The sequence below is a fragment of the Dendropsophus ebraccatus genome, chromosome 13, assembly GCF_027789765.1.
Source record: "Dendropsophus ebraccatus isolate aDenEbr1 chromosome 13, aDenEbr1.pat, whole genome shotgun sequence".
Lineage (NCBI taxonomy): Eukaryota > Metazoa > Chordata > Amphibia > Anura > Hylidae > Dendropsophus > Dendropsophus ebraccatus.
This window is the reverse complement of record NC_091466.1, coordinates 18,607,065-18,627,046: the sequence shown is the minus strand read 5'-3', so window position 1 is coordinate 18,627,046 and position 19,982 is coordinate 18,607,065. Positions and strand designations below refer to the sequence as shown.

Here is a 19,982-nt window from a genome sequence, read left to right as displayed (position 1 = left end):
TCTATGGTACTGTACTCTGACCCAGGAAGTCTCCCTCAAATCCCTCCTTCCAAATCATAGCAGATCCACTTCAGGCTGGGGCTTGCATCAGGGGACAGGATTGTGGAGGTAATCTCTTCATACCTGTAACCCCTCTATGTGTCCACATATGTCCTGCTCATTCCTGTATGCTCCCTACAGTCTTTATAAGCCCTTGTGTTTCACATCCTCTCCATTCCTGCTATAATGTGCCTGCACTTACACTCAGCTATAAACACTGCCGCTATAATGTGCGTGCACTTACACTCAGGTATACGCACTGCTGCTATAATGTGCCTGCATTTACACTCAGCTATACACACTGCTACTATAATGTGCCTGCACTTACACTCAGCTATACACACTGCTACTATAATGTGCCTGCATTTACACTCAGCTATACACACTGCTACTATAATGTGCCTGCATTTACACTCAGCTATACACACTGCTACTATAATGTGCCTGCACTTACACTCAGCTATACACACTGCTGCTATAATGTGCCTGCATTTACACTCAGCTATACACACTGCTACTATAATGTGCCTGCACTTACACTCAGCCACTAAAGGAACTGTTCAGAGCAGGAGCAAATCCCCACTGAAAACCCCTCCTGATTGGAAATAATACAGCACTTCCTGCAGGACATAATAGAAGTTAATTACAAATCTCTGGCACTATCTGAACCAGTTGATTTGAAAGAAAAAGAAATCACGGGAGTACCCTTTTAATGAAGTGGTTTTTCAGCCCACTTGATTTTTTTTAATCTGAAGCCAGCCAAGTGATCAGCCAGACTGGAGGTCTGACTTCTGATACCCCTGATGAACAGTGGAAAGAACCTGACAAGATGGATGGATGGATGGATGGATGGATAGATATGAGATAGATAGATATGAGATAGATAGATAGATAGATATGAGAGAGAGATAGATAGGAGAGATAGATAGACAGAGATAGATATGAGAGAGATAGATCGATAATAGATATGAGAGATAGATAGATAGATAATAGATATGAGAGAGATAGATATGAGAGAGATAGATAGACAATAGATATGAGAAAGATAGATAGATAGATAGATAGATAATAAATATGAGAGAGATAGATGGATAGATAGATAGATAGATAGATAGATAGATAGATAGATAGATATGCAAAAAAGGGGTTAGTGGAGCCTCAGTTAGGAGTCTGAAAACATGGGAATAGCCAGATATCCCTCTCTCCAGAGAAGGAAGCCAATTGCCAAGGAAGCCCATTGCCTTCTCTGGAGAGAGAGATATCTGGCCATTCCCGTGTTTTGAGAATCATAACTGAGGCTCCACGGACCCCTTTTTTGCATATTCAAATTTTGTATGGGACAATCAATGGAGACTCGTAAATGAGTACTCCATTGGAATTTTTCACTGTTCTCCCTGAGTTCAGTGATTGTTGTGTTTTGTTAGATAGATAGATAGATAGATAGATAGATAGATAGATAGATAGAGGATAGATAGGTAGATAGATAGGAGATAGATAGATAGATAGATAGATAGATAGGAGATAGATAGATAGATAGATAGGGGATAGATAGGTAGATAGATAGACAGATAGATAGATAGAAGATAGATAGATAGATAGATAGATATGAGGTGCAGGAAAATATTAAAGTATTCTAACTAACTGACTAACTGCATCACTTCCAGTGGCAACGTCACATACCCGGGTGATCGACTGCCTGCTCTGCAATGAGTAACTGGCATGGGTCACCCCTAAAACACTGACTGGCTGAACAGACAAGCACCCAACTGGGCTGTGATGTTGCAGCTGGAAGAGCCGAGTGACATACCCAGAGGCATGGGGGCATTATTACTAAACGGAGGCACAGGATGACATTATTATTAAATAGAGGCAAAGGGGGATTATTACTGCATGGGGACACAGTATGGCATTATTACTGAATAGAAGCACAAGAGACATTGTTACTTTAAGGGTGCACAGAGGGGATTTATTACTGTATCTGGGTACAAGGGACATTATTACTATTTAGAGGAACAAGTGGGGCATTATTACTATAAAAGGGGGCAAATAATTAACCATAATGTTGTATTGTTTCCAATTTATAAGTAATGCGGTCCATGTAGGCCCTACACTATGGGGGAGATTTATCAAACATGGTGTAAAGTGAGACTGGCTCAGTCGCCCCTAGCAACCAATCAGATTCCACCTTCCATTTTCCAAAGAGTCTGTGAGGAATAAAAGGTGGAATCTGATTGGTTGCTAGGGGCAACTGAGCCAGTTTACTTTACACCAGTTTGATAAATATCCCCCATAGTGTATAAACAATGGCCGATGTCTGACATGTTTCTGCGAACGATATTACCATATTGGAACATTATTTTATTTTATTTGGACTGCAGGCACATTTGGGTGTACCTGCAATCTAATTAACCATTAAAGTTCAGGCAATGTACGACCGTCAGAGCAGCCATACCTTGTGTGGACAGAGTGGGAACAACGGCCCTTGTTCCTGCATTAGTGGACGCTAATAATTGACATGTCATTTATATGTGCAGCCGTAGGGGAACAACGGCCGTTGTTCAAAACAGTGTGTGAACAATGGTCGTTGTTCTCCATAGAATTTAATGCAGTGCGTTATTTTAAGGCAAGAATGCAGTTCTTGTCTTTAAAAAAAATTTACTGTGTGAACATGACCTAAGGGTGCAAATAATAGTAATGATGCTCCCACATGAATTCATTATTTAATGCATTGTTATTTTGTGCTACTATTTTACATTAAACAGTCCCGGGTTTCGCCCCCTCCCCCGTCACGAGCAGAGAAAAACATTAATCTTGCTCTGCTTCCCTAGGATGCTATTTTAGGTGACAATATTGCAGAGTCACGTTCGCAGCAGCGCCAGAAAAGAATATTCCTCTCCCCGTAGTTACAAATCAGGCTTTTCATCTCTGCGCTCTGCAGATTACCTGCATTCCCTGCTGTTTTTCTAAGGGACAACCACAAGGAACTGCTGACATGGAGAATTATAAAGCAGCACCTTGTAAACTGGGATAGCCAAAAAAGCTGACTACATAACAAGCCTTTATTACAATATTATTGTGCCGCAGAAATGCTTTATAGATCCGCTAACACCATAAATAGCCCCAACTTCACATCCCTGTAACATTATGATAACATAAGGAATAAGAACGGCCGTATTTGTAGGAACGTCTACGGTCTGGCAGGGGAAATAATGCATTTTAAACAATAGGTGCATTACAAGAGATTGCATTTGTTGAAACATAGCCCTACTTTACAGCTGGATTCAATACAGCTGCAGTAATGCTACCTTCCCTATTCAGGTATATGTAGTGCTTTACCTTATATATTTAATGAAACTATCAGACTGCAACTCTATTAAAACAAAACACAGCTTTCAAACCATCTTCTACGCTTTATAAAAAGGAGCAATACATTCTACCTACAACGTAACAGACTATAGTACAGGAGAGCTATATCCTAGAAAAATATCCTAAAAAAACACTTGCTGTTCTTGTCTTCAGCTCCTGTCTCCAGACTCATGTGTCTCCATAGTAACAGACTACAAACAAACCCTGAATGTAGTCCTGTCTCACAGTCTTACACGGAGCGATAATCTGCCAAATCGGGCCAATTATCGATCCGTGTAATAGAGACGATCAGCAGCTGATCATTGATTTAGGTTTGGACCTAAAATCCTCCGGCACCAACCGGGCATCGGCACGTATGTTAGCAATTAGTGATGAGCGAACATGTTTGTAAATGTTCGTACAAACATGACGCTAACTGTAAGTAACGCTAATTTGTTCAATGATCGGAATCGCTAAAACGATCATTTTTGAACATATTCAAACTTGCAAATGTATGCCACTGCGCTTTGTACCTGATAATCTGTACGCATGTGCGTAACTCTATATTCATTATTTGTTTGTGAACAATCGGCAAACACGAATCCTATCACAATCATTTTTTTTCTAAGTTCGTTTTTGGGATCCGAACAGAACATTGGGATGTTCGCTGATCACTATTATCGATGTGTGGCCGATGGCTATCGATTGCCCAAACACCTGTTACCTTACCTCTCCTCGCTCTCGGTCTTCTCTCCTGTGCTCCGCTTCCATCATTGTGCAATTAAATATACTGTTAAAATAAATATATATATAAATAAATGTATATTTATATATATATATATATATATATATATATATATATATATATATATATATATTTTATTTTTATATTTTTTTTCAGGATATTTAATTGCACAAGTATGGATTCGTTTAAATTAAATTATTGAACAACTAAACTAATTTTATTACAACGAAAATGTGTTTTAATAATTAAATATTAATTATTACAGGAAACTCTATTAAAGCCATTAATTCATATTGCCGGCAATAGAGTTTTCTGTCATAATACTTTACTTTAATTAAAATATCAAATGTTTCTTCTAATTATGCTATCACAATAGCATTATTAGAAGAAACATTTTGAATCATATGTGCGCTCCGCTGATCAGCTGATCGGCTGAGCGCACATATAATTAGCGGGTCCGCAGCACAGTGACTTCATTGTGCTGCGGACCAGCGAAGAGGGCACATGGGGGTGAGTATACAGCTCTCCCCACCCCCTCCCCAGCACTGCACCCCTTCCAGCAAGGAAGAGGGGTCACTTAACCCCTTCCTTGCTGGGATGGGTGCAGTCTGACATCAGTCTGGCCCCCAATGCATCCTCCCTTAACCCCTTGGGGGCCAGACTGTAAGCAGCAATCTGTAAAGATGCTGCATACTGTAAGGTGCACAACACCGTTCACAATGATGGGTGTTGTGCTCCTGTTTGTGTGTTTTTCCCTTTTTGTTTTTCAGATATCGGTATCCTGTGGATTACGTCGGATTTGATGGACTACGACGATGACAGGCGGTTGTTTGGATTTTTTTTTTTTTTTTAAATAAAATGGTCAATGAGGGGTGTGGGGGTGTTTTAATTTGAATAAAAAAAAATTTCACTTGTGTCTTGTCTTTATTTCTTTACTTTATAGACTTAGTAGTGGAAGCCGTCTAATAGACGGAATCCATTACGAAGCCGGGGCCTAGTGTTAGCCGGTATAAAATGGCTAACACTAACCCCCCATTATTACCCCAGTACCCAATGCCACCAGGGGTACTGGGAAGAGCCGGGTGCCAGTGGTCCCGAAGCGTCAAAATTGGCACTCCTGGACCGGGCGGCAGCAGGCTGGTAAGATTTAGGCTGGGGAGGGCCTAAACCAATGGCTCTTCCCACCCTGGTGTTACCAGGCTGCTGTTGCTTGGTTTTTAACCCGGCTGGTTATGAAAATAGGGGGGACCCTATGAGTTTTTTTTTATTATTTATTTCTTTAAAAAAAAACAAAAAAAACGAGTAGGGTTCCCCCTATTTTCATAACCAGCCGGGTTAAAAACCAAGAAAAAGCAGCCTGGTAACACCAGGGTGGGAAGAGCCATTGGTTTAGGCCCTCCCCAGCCTAAATCTTACCAGCCTGCTGCCGCCCCAGTCCAGGAGCGCCAATTTTGACGCTCCGGGACCACTGGCACCCGGCTCTTCCCAGTACCCCTGGTGGCATTGGGTACTGGGGTAATAATGGGGGGGTTAGTGTTAGCCATTTTATACTGGCTAACACTAGGCCCCGACTTAGTAATGGATTCCATCTATTAGACGGCTTCCACTACTAAGTCTATAAAGTAAAGAAATAAAGACAAGACACAATCAAAAATTTTTCTTATTCAAATAAAAACACCCCACACCCCTCATTGACCATTTTATAAAAAAAAAAATCCAAACAACCGCTGGTCATCGTCGTAGTCCACCGAATCTGACGTAATCCACTGGATACCGATATCTGAAAATAAAAAAGGGAGGAACACACAAAAAACACACAAACAGGAGCACAACACCCATCATTGTGAGCGGTGTTGTGCACCTTACAGTATGCAGCATCTTTACAGATCGCTGTTTACAGTCTGGCCCCCAAGGGGTTAAGGGAGGATGCATTGCATCCCCCTTAACCCCTTGGGGGCCAGACTGATGTCAGACTGCACCCATCCCAGCAAGGAAGGGGTTAAGTGACCCCCCCTTCCTTGCTGGGATGGGTGCAGTGCTGGGGAGGGGGTGGGTAGAGCTGTATATTCACCCCCCCATGTGTCCTCTTCGCTGGTCCGCAGCACAATAAAGTCACTGTGCTGCGGACCCGCTAATTATATGTGCACTCAGCCGATCAGCTGATCAGCTGAGCGCACATATGATTCAAAATGTTTCTTCTAATAATGCTATTGTGATAGCATAATTAGAAGAAACATTTGAGGTTTTAAGTAAAGTATTAATTATTACAGTGAGCTCATTTTACCGGGAATATGAATTCAAGGCTTTAAAAGAGCTTCCTGTAATAATTAATATTTAATTAATAGAACACATTTTCGTTGTAATAAAATTAGTTTAGTTGTTCAATAATTTAATTTAAACGAATCCATACTTGTGCAATTAAATATACCTTAAAAAAATAAATATGTATATAAATATACATTTATTTATATATATATATATATATATATATATATATATATATATTTTAACAGTATAATTAATTGCACAATGATGGAATCGTTTTAATAAAATTATTGAACAACGAAAGTGACTTTATTACAACGAAAATGTGTTCTATTAATTAAATATATTAACCATGAGAGGCATCGGCATTATTGCAGAGGATCGCTAACCCCGTAATGCAGATTCCTCTAATACTGTTTCCCTGCTTTCCCAGATGCATTCCAGAGGTGTTTGCATCTCTTTTTAAAGATGTCTTTAATTTTATTTGTTATTTTAACCAGATTCGTTATGAACTTTCCCAAAGTTCGGTTCGGTGACGAACCGAACTTTTTGCAAAGTTCGTAATGAATCTGGTTCATTACGGTTCGGTTGGCTCATCCCTAACCCAAACTATTGGCATGAATGTCGCTTTATTAGAAATCCATTTAATGCATTCCCAGTAAAGTGACACACGGTCCCCACAGTCAACTACCAGGAACTGTTATAGTGTGATTCCTGCTAGGGGTGATGGCAGATATTGATCAGCAATGATAGCCATTTTCTGGTCATAAATAAACAGCCAGCCATTGAAAAAGTATACACTCCCTTTTATTGGCCTATTCGGACAGCTATCAGGGAATGTAGCAACATATGAAAATAACAAGTACCATGAAAACTGCAATACTGCACACAAAGCAGCTATATAGCAGGTTTTTATTGGTTTAAAGGAAAGGTCTATGGCTGTGAATTTAACTCATTGAGCTGATCTTGAAGCTAGAAGACCAGGGGCAAGTGCTAAGATGAGCACTGTAATAAAATTTGTGACATGTCAGAGAGACACAAGTTTTCATCGGTCAGGGTTTAAGTGTTTACACTCAGTAGACCGATCCGTAGAATGAGCAGGGATAAGACCATGCTCCTCTCCTCGTTTTGTGTCCGAGACCTAGATGGCCCCATATACTTGCATTGGGAGTCTATCTGAATCACATGACATAGAGCCTGCAGTAAACGCACTAAGAATGTACTTTTTCCGCCTCATTCTCCTGATCGGGGTTGAGGAAAAGAATCAGACTCGACCAATGAAAACTTTTGATTAGTGGTTCAAACAGTGCGAAAGGGACAACTTTTTTTTTCTTATTATTTTAAAGTAGAGTGGCCCCCGAAAAAGGTCCAAGATCAGGAACGAAAAATGATGCATTTTCCGAATGTAAAATTTGCACTTTTAATAGAATATACGGAAATACAAGTGGATGTTTGCCGATGCTGTGCTGACATCGGATAGTAATATAAGGAAAACCATGATGACTGTCGTCTTTCAAGTATGACAAATTGACCCGTGTCCTAGGAGTTTGAAAGCAAGTTTTATCCTTTTCCCACATGAGGATCACTGAAGCAACTTTGGAAAGGTGCGGTGACAAACTCTGACACTATCCCTAAAGTCTTCCTGTCATCAGAAAAAAAAAGGTCTGGCATATCGCAAAGACATATCAAAAATTTTAAAGGCTTGGGGTCCGAGTGTTTCTAGCACCACTGATGATTAGAGAGAGCTGAATGAAACTTCATCACTCACCAGCTTCCATGTCGCTGAACAAGACAAGTTTCTCAGATTTCTCCCCGTAATTGGAGGACACAATGAATCTTCTTACTTCACCCGGCCGGATTAGTGGGGGCCGGAATACTCAGACCCCAAACAATCAAAACTTTTGCTACATCTCTGCAACATGTTAATGAAAGGGACACTAAGGGTTCTATTACACGGAGCGATTTTTAACGATTAACGAATAACGATCGCAAACGAGATTGTTTATTGTTAGCCTGAACATCGTTCTCCATATTACACAGAATAATCGTTAGTTAAATTCGAACGTTTTAACGATTTTTCACACGATAATCGTCCCGTGTAATAGGGCCCTAAATCCTGGCCTCTAGTTCTTTATTAACAATTTTCTGTATAATAAGCCTCTGTGACCTTCTCACCTTTCTTATTAAGAAACATTTGTTAGAACTCAATAAAAAAAACTAAAGAAACTAAAAAGCAAAATGGTGTTTTTGAAAGTAGAAATTCCCTCTAGGGCGAGGAAACAGAATGACCGGTTTGTAATAGCTTTAATAACTAAAGTGGAGGCAGCACAGCAACAATTCTGCTCAAGGAATACTCGGGTATCCAAGCAACAACCATTGCAGCTATGCGAGCGGCGGAGTCTTACCTAGACAGCATCCCGAGGGGTGTAACATTGAGGGATCCCATTAGCATTGCCAAGGCCATTCCCGGGGCTTCCCGTTCTATTACTTCTTTTGTGGCCTAGGATAGAAAGAATTTACAATAGTTTTATGGTTAATTCAATAGATCAATATATATTGGGGATATTACCAACTTTATACACTACATATTAAATCTACAACTATGCTTTATTTAAACCTTGTTCAGATATGGTACAATGTGCTATGGCCAAGTCAATGGTTGACTTTCTTCTGATCACTACATACACATGACAAGTTAGCTGAGCACTCATGTGTTCTGAATGGAGAGAAGGAACCCAATCTGTCCCGACCCTTGTCTTCCTGCCGTTGGAAAGGAGTGGGAGGCCACATATTGGCCAATCACACCAAAGCTGGTAGTTTTGGCTGACTTGAATCCAATCTAATGTTTATGGTCAGTATAGCTATAATTTCCCATTAACAGACAAAGCAGCTTAGATTTCTGGTCAGTACAGCTTTGTTTTACAGCATCATAAAAAAAAATGAATGTATACTGCAAACTTTACAATTTCTCATAAACAACTTACAACTTTACAATTTCACATATACTGTTGATTTAGACTTTGAAAGTTATAATGATAGGTACAATTTAAAACGACAGATCGGAATATTACTTACATCATTCTGTTTAGCCGTTCTCCTAATATGAAGGAGAATAGGATTCTTACTGCACCCCTCCCCCCCGTCCTCCAGCTGCTGATTGACAGTCGACTGCCTATACACAGCATGGATAGATAACTGGCAACCAGCAACTGGTGGGCGGAGTTTGCTGCTTCTCATGAATATCCAGGAATACTGGGCTCATGCTTATGATGTAGAGGACTACTTATTGTACATGTTATCTCCCAATCAGCTGCACAGAACAATGTAAGTGATACATCATTCTGTTCAGTTACTCTGTCACTAGTTTATGTTACCCTTAGGTAGGACCGCATAAACCTACTGACGGAGTCTCTTTAAAGTTGACCTGTCAGCAGCGTTTTGCTGACTAAAGTAAAACACAGCAATAGGACTTTTTACCACTGATTTAAGACATATCACTCTTATTTCAATCCATCACTCGAACACTGAGATATAAGTTTTGGGGGTTTATTGGAAAAAAGTACACATGGTGTTTCCCTTCTCTGCAAAAGCCCAACACTGTTCATCCTATCAATCCAAACAGGGTGGTCATTTACATGCAGGCATAGGGGAGAAGGGTCTTAACATTGCTGGGCTTTTGCCTGCCAGGGGAACACCCTGTGAGCTTTATCTCCCAACTTGCAGTGCGGGCCTTTAGACTTTCTACAAAATCTGTGTCCTGCAGTGAGGAAATAACAATTCTTCCTTTCCGTTTCCGTACTCTGACTCTATGACATGTTAAGGGTAGCTTGACAAGTAACGTATCGCAGTGGATTTTCTGCAGATCTGCAGTAGATTTGATCTAAATAACTGAATACAGTATCAAATCTGCTTCGAATCCGGTGTGTGTGAAGGCACCCTTAAAGTTTTTAAAATAACAGTAACACTCTAAAGGGAAACTATCAGCAAGTTAGATAGATCTCATTTTGCTGATACAGCACACATGGCGCTGATGAAGGTAAACTTATTACCTTCATCCTTGGCACCATTTCCGTTATATTAGCAGTTAATTTTTTATGTCAATAAGGTGTTTTGGTGCACTGGGGGAGGGGCTACCACTTTCACTGCATCGATCCACCCTGGTCTGCCTGCTCTGCTGGTATTCATTAGGAGGGCAGGCAGAGGCCAGATCAGCGCAATGGGGGCAGTAGTCATGCCCCAGGTCTGCAAAAATGCTCATTAGTATAGGAAATAAACTGTGCCAGAAACATCGCAGAGGATGAGGGTAAGAAAGTTACCTTAATCCTCAGTATGTCATGCCCTATAGGAAGATATCAGTAAGTTAAATGCTTTTAACCTGCAGATAATTTCCCTTTAGGAAAAGATTTCCTAGTATGAAGACCAGAACTTAGTCACCCCAGATCTCAGGCAGCTGCTTCCTATTAAGGCTATGTTCACACGGCGTATCAGACCGGCCGTTCCGTGACCCCCGCCAGGTCACGGAACGGCCGGTCTGTGCCCAGATCCTCGCGGCCGGTACTTAAAGTGACATTGTCACCCCCTTTGTGCATTTTGACATCTCTACACAGGTGTAAAGGGTAAATTTAGTGTTTTTCATACCTTATTTCATATCATACGTCATGGTGCTTGTTCAAGTAAAAAGTGTCCTTTTATCAACTGCAGATTGTATTAAGTGGGCGTGGCCTCGCGGCATTAGCGCCACTTAACCCCGCCCACAACGGCACACCCCTTGACGCCCATTGGTTGGCCGACATAAAGGGGGTGGGGTCTAGACCTTTCGGCCAGCCTGTTCCAATGGCCGGCGAGGGGGCGGGGCCAACTGTGCCGTTGTGGGCGGGGCTATGTGGCGCTACTGACCGCGAGGTCATGCCCACTTAATACAATCTGCAGTTGATAAAAGGACACTTTTTACTTGAACAAGCACCATGACATATGATATGAAATAAGGTTATAAAGTTATACAACTTTGTAATGTATGTTATGTCTGTAAATGGCCCCCTTCCCCGTGTCCCACCCCCCCCACCCGTGTACCCGGAAGTGTGATGCGCTATACTCACCTGTCACGTGCCGACTCGTCTCCGATCTTCAGTCTGCAATGTCGTCTTCGGACAGCCGGGCCGAATCCCTCCGAGCGTCCTGAGTGCGGGCCGCCCTCTTCAGCGGCATCAGTTGCTCAACCGCGATTGGCTGAGCCAAACTGTGCTCAGCCAATCGCGGCTGAGCAGCCGATGACGCTGAAGAGGGCGGCCGGCACTCAGGACGCTCGGAGGGATTCGGCCTGGCCGTCCGAATTGCAGACTGAAGATCGGAGACGAGTCGGCACGTGACAGGTATGTATAGCGCACCACACTTCCGGGTACACGGGTGGGGGGGGTGGGACACGGGAAAGGGGGGCATTCACAGACATAACATACATTATGAGGCTGGGTTCACACTACGTATATTTCAGTCAGTATTTCAACCAAAACCAGGAGTGGATTAAAAACACAGAAAGGATCTGCTCACACAATGTTGAAATTGAGTGGATGGCCGTCATATAACAGTAAATAACGGCCATTATTTCAATATAACAGCCGTTGTTCTAAAATAACAGCAAATATTTGCCATTAAATGGCGGCCATCCACTCAATTTCAACATTGTGTGAACAGATCCTTTCTGGGTTTTTAATCCACTCCTAGTTTTGTTTGCAATACTGACTGAAATATACTGACCGAAATATACATATACTGACTGAAATATACGTAGTGTGAACGCAGCCCAAAGTTGTATAACTTTGTAATGTGTGTTATTCTGTCAATAATTCTTTACCGCCGCACTACCCCTTTAACTTCCCTACCACGTTCCCCGGCCTTCTCCATTGTCCTCGGGCCTTCCCTGGTCTCTGTAGCTCTGCCTTCTGTTCAAGTCTCTAAACTGACAGGCTGCGGGCCCTCAGCCAATCACTGGCCCCGGTCCTGTCTTGGCCAGTGATTGGCTCAGTGGCCGCGGACTGTCAGTGCAGAGATCGGAACAAAAGGGAGCAGAAGACCCCAGAGCTGAAGAGCCCAGGGAAGGCCCCCGAAGACAGCGGGGAACGTCGTAAGGCAAGTTAATACTTTATTATTTTATACTACAATCATCAACCATTGGGCGCACATTGCTATTACATGTAGTGACGCGTGCCCAACGCCCAATAATATTAGGTCTGGAACGATTAGCCAATGAAAAAAATAGCCAACAGGGAAGGTCCCCCACCACTCTTCTATGGTATAAAGCTACCAATTGCCCAATCTCGGCATGGATTATAAAAGGTTAAATCTGATATGTTAGTTCTTCTATGTTTGAACGTCCTCAGTTTTTTCTTTCATTCCCACACGCGGTCGTCTAGATTTGATTGTTTTTTGCTGTGAACTTTTGTATATCCATTTCATAGAAACATTTTGTATCATTTTTGTATAAACCCACATACATTCAATGCTGAAGGGTCAACAGAAAGTATAGAGCGTACTCTCATCGCTGTAAGCAAAATCGTGTAAAATAGTTTACCTACACTCATATTAAATATAGTCTTGACTATTGACCCCATACACAAGTACACAGAAAGCATAAATTCAATAAGCTGCAGATTTTATCTTTTTTTTACACACAAGGCAACATTTTAGGACAATCTGTTTTGTTGGAGAGATATATTTGTCTGAAAACTGCAAGACAAGGTTCAATGCTAAATCGTTCCTTTGTAAGGCTAGGCGAACGTACACAAAAACATCATCAAACACATTTTTGTGTACACTTAAAAAAAAAAAAAAATTAGAACAGAATAACTAAACTGTTTTGACAATTAAAGTGGAAGCGGACCACCCCTTCTCTCCTTGTGATCCCCCACAGCGTAGGCGACTATGACTTACTTTCCCTGATTACGATGGGACAATTCTGCAAACTGGAATATGAAAAGAGTAGAGCTTTAAGGGGAGGTTACAGGTTAGACAAATCTTAGGCCGCATGCACATGTGCACAATTTTGTGGACCTTATGGACGGGGAAGGCAAGTAATGGATTAGTTTCCGGCCCAGCATGATTAATATCAATATCACGCCAGTAGCGGGAAAACTGTTTGAATCTCTGCTCTGTAGTCTTTTTTTTTCAACCAGCACAAGACTAAAAAGCTTCAGTAGACTGGACCTGAATTTCTGGTAAGTATAGCTTTGTTTTACAGCATGATTAAAAAAAAATTTATAATTATGACTTTAATAAATAATAATGATTTAGACTTTGAAAGTTATAACGACAGCGACTTGGCGGGGGGGGGGTGCAGGTACATAATAAACTTAACTATCCACATGCCCTGTAGAGGGTCCAGCTGACAACCAGCCTGCCTCCTGCAGCTCTTCCAGCTGCAACGTCACATACCTGGCTGAGTGATAGCCGCTCAGCCAATCAGTGTCTGGGGTGGGAGTCTTTCAGTCAGGCCATGGTGTTGCAGCTGAAAGAGCTGGGTACATGATGTACCTCAATTCAGCACGAAAATGACAGCTGGCGGCCAATAGTGGGATCTAGTGATGTCACGATACCAGAATTTTGAGTTCGATACCAATACCAACTTTTTTTTTTTCAATGCTCGATGCCAATTCGATACTTAATAAATTTTATTTAAAAAAACCCCCACAAGAATAGAGATGCGCCCGTACAGACCATATTATTTTAAAACAAAAGTTTGCCTTATTTAAAATAAATGTTCTTTAAAAAATTGCCCTATTCTCACTCCTAACACTTTTTTATCTTTTAGCCTGCATGGCTGTGGGGCAATCTGTAGTTTTATTTAGTAGCACGTTTTTATGTGGTAGTGAATTTGGTGGTTTCTCCGCTTGCACCATTTACCGTGCGTCATCAGGAAGGTGATAATCTTATAATATGCACAATAACACTTCAGCTATCAGGGGGATGATGGGAACTGTAGTCATGTAACACACACTTAAGCTATCAGGGATGATGGGGGTTGTATACATGTAACACACACTTCAGCTATCAAGGGATGATGGGAGTTGTAGGCATGTAACACTTCAGCTATCAGGGATGATGGGAACTGTAGTCATGTAACACACTTCAGCTATCAGGGATGATGGGAACTGTAGTCATGTAACACACTTCAGCTATCAGGGATGATGGGGGCTGTAGTCATGTAACACACTTCAGCTATCAGGGATGATGGGAACTGTAGGCATGTAATACACTTCAGCTATCAGGGATGATGGGGGCTGTAGGCATGTAACACACTTCAGTTATCAGGGATGATGGGGGCTGTAGTCATGTAATACACTTCAGCTATCAGGGATGATGGGGGCTGTAGGCATGTAATACACTTCAACTATCAGGGATGATGGGGGCTGTAGTCATGTAACACACTTCAGCTATCAGGGATGATGGGGGCTGTAGTCATGTAACACACTTCAGCTATCAGGGATGATGGGGGCTGTAGGCATGTAACACACTTCAGCTATCAGGGATGATGGGAACTGTAGTCATGTAATACACTTCAACTATCAGGGATGATGGGAACTGTAGTCATGTAATACACTTCAACTATCAGGGATGATGGGGGCTGTAGGCATGTAATACACTTCAGCTATCAGGGATGATGGGGGCTGTAGTCATGTAACACACTTCAGCTATCAGGGATGATGGGGGCTGTAGGCATGTAACACACTTCAGCTATCAGGGATGATGGGAACTGTAGTTATGTAACACACTTCAGCTATCAGGGATGATGGGGCTGTAGGCATGTAACACACTTCAGCTATCAGGGATGATGGGGGCTGTAGGCATGTAATACACTTCAGCTATCAGGGATGATGGGGGTTGTAGTTGCACTATTCCAGCTGGATTCGGGCGGCAGAGTAATGTGCAGGCTACCGCCCCCCCTCCCCCTTCCCAGTTGCAGCCAGGCCGACCTTTTGCTCACCCCCCACATTGCTGATGCCGGCCCGGGAGTGTCCTGACGGCTCCCACCTCACAGCCACCCACCTCCTGTCAGGTCTCCTCCTCGCCTCCCCCACCTCCAGCCTTCTCCCCCGGACGGTGCAGCTCTCAGCCTCTCTCTTCCCTCTCCTGCCGCCGACGCTGCTCTGTAATGCTATACTGGCCCGGGACCCCGCGGCGATGTGAGAGGCAGGAACGGCCGGCGGCAGCAGCATGGTGCGCGAAGATCGGGGTCCCAGGTCTGTGTTTGCAGGGGTGGCACATAGAGAACATGACAGGAGCTCAGGTAGCCGCCTGTCATGTTCTCTGCACTATACTCTGTTAAACTACGCTATTTTGTAGTTTAACAAAGTATCGATACCAGGAAATCCTGGTACCGAACCGTTTTTTTGCCCCGAAAATTGATAGTAGTATTGATTTTTCGGTGCATCGTGCATCCCTAGTGGGATCGGGAGTGTTGCTACAGAGATACAAGGACGGGCAAGTAATCTATTTTTTTTTTTTTAATTACTGCACCCCGCTGTCTGCCGTTTTTGAATTTAATAGGACTTAGCCGATGCAGCGCACTGATTGGCTGACCGCCAGGAGACGCCGGGACCCTCGAAGAAAGCTGGAGCGGGGACCCAGTACAGTATGTTCCTGAGCCGCGGGGGTTAAGGGAGCTGAGTTTGACATACTCGCAGCAGGTTGACAATCCCACTGCGAGTTTGTCAGCCCATTAAAGTCAATGGGCAATTACCCTCAGCGGATTTCTCTGAATCTAGCCTTAGGTTACCTTCACACCTACCGAATTCGCAGTGGATCTCACGCTGCGGATTTGCAGCAAGATCCGCTGCGGATTTGCAGCAAGATCCGCTGCAGATCCAGTCCCATTCATCCCTATAGAGCACATACTCACAGCGGGATTGGCATCCCGCTGTGAGTATGTGCTTTAACGCCAGCAGCCCGCCACCGAGAGCACACATTACCTGCTCGGCTCCGGTCCCGCTCAGCCAATCAGTGGACGGCAGCACGCATCGCCGTGCAGGTAATGTATGCTCTCGGCGGCGGGCAGCAGGGGGCTAAAGCTCATACTCACAGCGGGATGTCAATCCAGCAGCGAGTATGTGCTCTATAGGGATGAATGGGACTGGATCCGCAGCGGATCTTGCTGCAAATCCGCAGCGCGAGATCGGCTGCAGATCCGGTAGGTGTGAAGGCACCCTTAGGCTGGGTTCACACTATGTATATTTGAGGCTGTATTTGTGAGGCTGTATAGCAACCAAAACCAGGAGTGGATTGAAAACACAGAAAGGATCTGTTCACATAATGTTGTAATTGAGTGGATGGCCGCCATTTAATGGCAAATATTTGCTGTTATTTTAAAACAACGGCTGTGGTATTGAAATAATGGCCGTTATTTACTGTTATATGGCGGCCATCCACTCAATTTCAACATTGTGTGAACAGATCCTTTCTGTGTTTTCAATCCACTCCTGGTTTTGGTTGCTATGAGGACCTGACATGAGGACCAAATACAGCCTCAAATATACATAGTGTGAACCCAGCCTTAAAGTAAATGTAAAAACTTCTCTTGTACTAGTAAGTAAATCTGCAAACATCACATACTACTTTTCCCCATCTCTTTTATAGACCATAACATTTTAGCTAACCGAACTATTTACACAGTGATAAAGAAATTATGCTATAGGCTATGTTCCCACACAGTATTTTTGGTCAGTATTTTGGTCAGTATTTTCAACCAAAACCAGGAGTGGATTGAAAACACAGAAAGGCTATGTTAACACACTGTTGAATTTGAGTGGATGGTTGTCATTCAATGGCAAATAATGCTAAATTTTAACAGTGTGTGAACATAGCCTGTCTGTGTTTTCAATCCATTGCTGGTTTTGGTTGAAAATACCGTGTGGGAACATATACTGAATTGCTAATAAGCAGTTTATATTGACTCACATTTGTTTTTTTCTAGTGTGTAGAAAAAGTTACCGTGTCCCCGGATTACGTGTGTCCTAGACAGGCTGGGATAGGGACTGGTCCCTGACGGGAGGCAGAGCGAGGGCACTGGGCAGCTATAGACAACATAATCCTTGATAATTTCATTACATCAAGTAGCCAGAATTTGCCCTTTTACAGCCCTAAGCTTTAGCATATTGGCGGACCATCTCTCTACTTGTATTACAAGGATCTCCGCCGTGACGTATTGCTTTCCTGTCTCTTATCTCTACACTTCTTTAACATTCACTTCGTAAGCTTCACTTCTAAATAAACTTACAATTGCTTTCATGCTCTGTGAGACGAGATCCATTTGGTGGTCTTTATCAGTAGATCCACCATTGTCAGCGTGTACAAAAACCGATTAACAACAGTACAGATGAGCAAACCTTGCATTAGCAGATGAAAAAAAGAACGTCCTAGCTGTGCATCTGATACACAACCGGCACTACGTCCTGCAGTCTGGCACAAGAGGAAACTTATATCACACAACCAAAAATAATGGTTTTCGTTGAAGTCTACCAATACTTTCATACAACTTTTCAGTATAAACGATTGCGTGTGTACATGAGCGTTAGCGCTATTTCTGCTGACTATATGTAGGTTATTTTGCAGCAATTTTCCCCTCTGCAGTTTTCGCTTTCCCTGAGCTAGAGGTGGGGATTATCCTCTATGATATCTCCCATACGCTGCACACACTGAAGGTGGGATCCTGTTTCCCTATATTTCTATAGAACACCCTAAAATGAAACAGCAATATGGAGGACATTATATAGCAAAACTAAGAAGTGTAAGCTGGACATCAAGCAGTGCAGAAAAATCCCTCTTGACTTATATTGGCAGCATGTAAGCTGATCCCTCTGTGAGTGTCCGGCTCATCTAATAAACGCTACTTTTCTTGTTTCACACTAACACACTATACTATAAGCATCATCAAAGTAAGAAAACAAAAGCAGGGAGGACTGGAGCAGTGGCTCTGGACTACAGGTAAATGCATACTATGCTTATCTGAAAATGAGACGTACCCTGAAAATGGCTTCATTTTGCAGGTTTTCTTGGCGTCGGCTTGAAATATAAGCTCTACTCCAAAAATAAGCCCTGACCAGATCCTTGATATTGGGAGCTGAGCATCAGCCAATCAGTGGCGGACCTTTTATGTAGGGATGGTCCGAACAGAGTTCGGTTCGGGTTCGTACGAACCCGAACTCTCGGCAATGGTTCCCGCTGTCTGCCCTCTCCGTGGAAAGGGTGGATACAGCGGGAGGACCGCCTGGAAAACTGGGATACAGCCATAGCCATAGGCTGTATCCCAGTTTTCCAGGCGGTCCTCCCGCTGTATCCACCCGCTGCACAGAGCGGACAGACAGCAGGAATCTGATGCCGAGCGTTCGGGTTCATACGAACCCGAACCTCGGCAGTTTCGGACCATCCCTACTTTTATGCTCCCCCCCCCCCCCCAACCTGCTCATCACAAGCTGCAGAGGCAGCACGAGCGGTAAGAAAATGAGCAGTAGGGGACATTGTATTGTAAAGGGGGAGGGAGGAATACAGTATGAAGGCCTAACTACAAGAGATCTTACAGTATATAACACCTACTCCAAAATAAAGCCTTAGCCCTTTTTTCAGAAAAAATAAAATATAAGACCTAATCTTATTTTTGGAGAAACGCAGTGACCAGGGGATGTTGCTAAGGCCCTGTGGGGGTTAGCTTGTCATTGTTGTGGCTGCTAGGTGGGTGTAGACTCACTTTGACACTTGTCACGGTAGCCTGGAGTACTCGTACTCTCGTTTGTTGACTGCCTAATGCCCTACAGTGTCGGAGTACCCGTCCTGGCAGGGTAGTATTAGGTCCCAGGCCCTGTCCTGGGTGAAGCTTAATTCCCCAACCTTTCCAGGATAGCCGTGTGTTAAGCAGTGGAATACGTAGGCTAACTGCACTTTGTTCCACTGGGGTCAAAGCCTTACAGGAAACAGGCCACTGCCTTGCTACTAGCACTGCATACTTGAGGTAGCTTGCTTATATGAAAAAAATGAAGCCTCTAAGTTCCTAAAAAGGGTCCCAGCGGGAGCCAGGCCCTGACTTGACTGCAGCAGGAACAGTGTGTTGCTCTCTCTTCACTGACTAACCAGGAACTGACCGACTAAACTTCTTTCTCAGGGCCACACTAAACCTCCCAGTGATTGGTGGAGGTGTGAGAAAAAAAAGGAGGATAGGTTGGAAAAAGGGGGGAAAACAGCCTGCACCTGTGACAGGAAGAAAAGAAACACACAACATCCAACAATTAACCCAATGCTTTCTTCAGTTGTGCACATAATAAAACAAAGAAAACACCTAGTAGTAACACCTAGTGGGGAAAACACAGAACACATTTGAACCTCATCCCACTGTGTGAACCTGACATGAGTTACTTTGCCCAGGTGTAAAAGAACTTAGTGGCACACCTGTGCTGGGACGCTGCAGAAACACGGTAGTATCACCTTGTTTTATATATAAAGCAGGCTGCACTTTGTCCCTCGTAGTATTTTGTCGTCACTTCAAATAAAAGCAAATCCAGTCCAGATGCGCTGCCAGCCATCCAAATGTGCAAACAGCAGTGCAAGGAGT

General features: G+C 43.1%; 1 protein-coding gene across 14 annotated transcripts in view; it reads right to left on the bottom strand.

Annotated features, from left to right (window-relative positions):
* GPHN (gephyrin) overlaps nucleotides 1-19,982 on the bottom strand; it is a 237,088-nt gene that overhangs the window by 109,735 nt on the left and 107,371 nt on the right. For all 14 annotated transcript variants that reach the window (XM_069950663.1, XM_069950657.1, XM_069950656.1 and 11 more), the window contains exon 5: nucleotides 8,800-8,894. In XM_069950663.1, coding sequence (XP_069806764.1) covers nucleotides 8,800-8,894 — 95 coding nt within the window. The remainder of the gene's footprint in view (nucleotides 1-8,799; nucleotides 8,895-19,982) is intronic.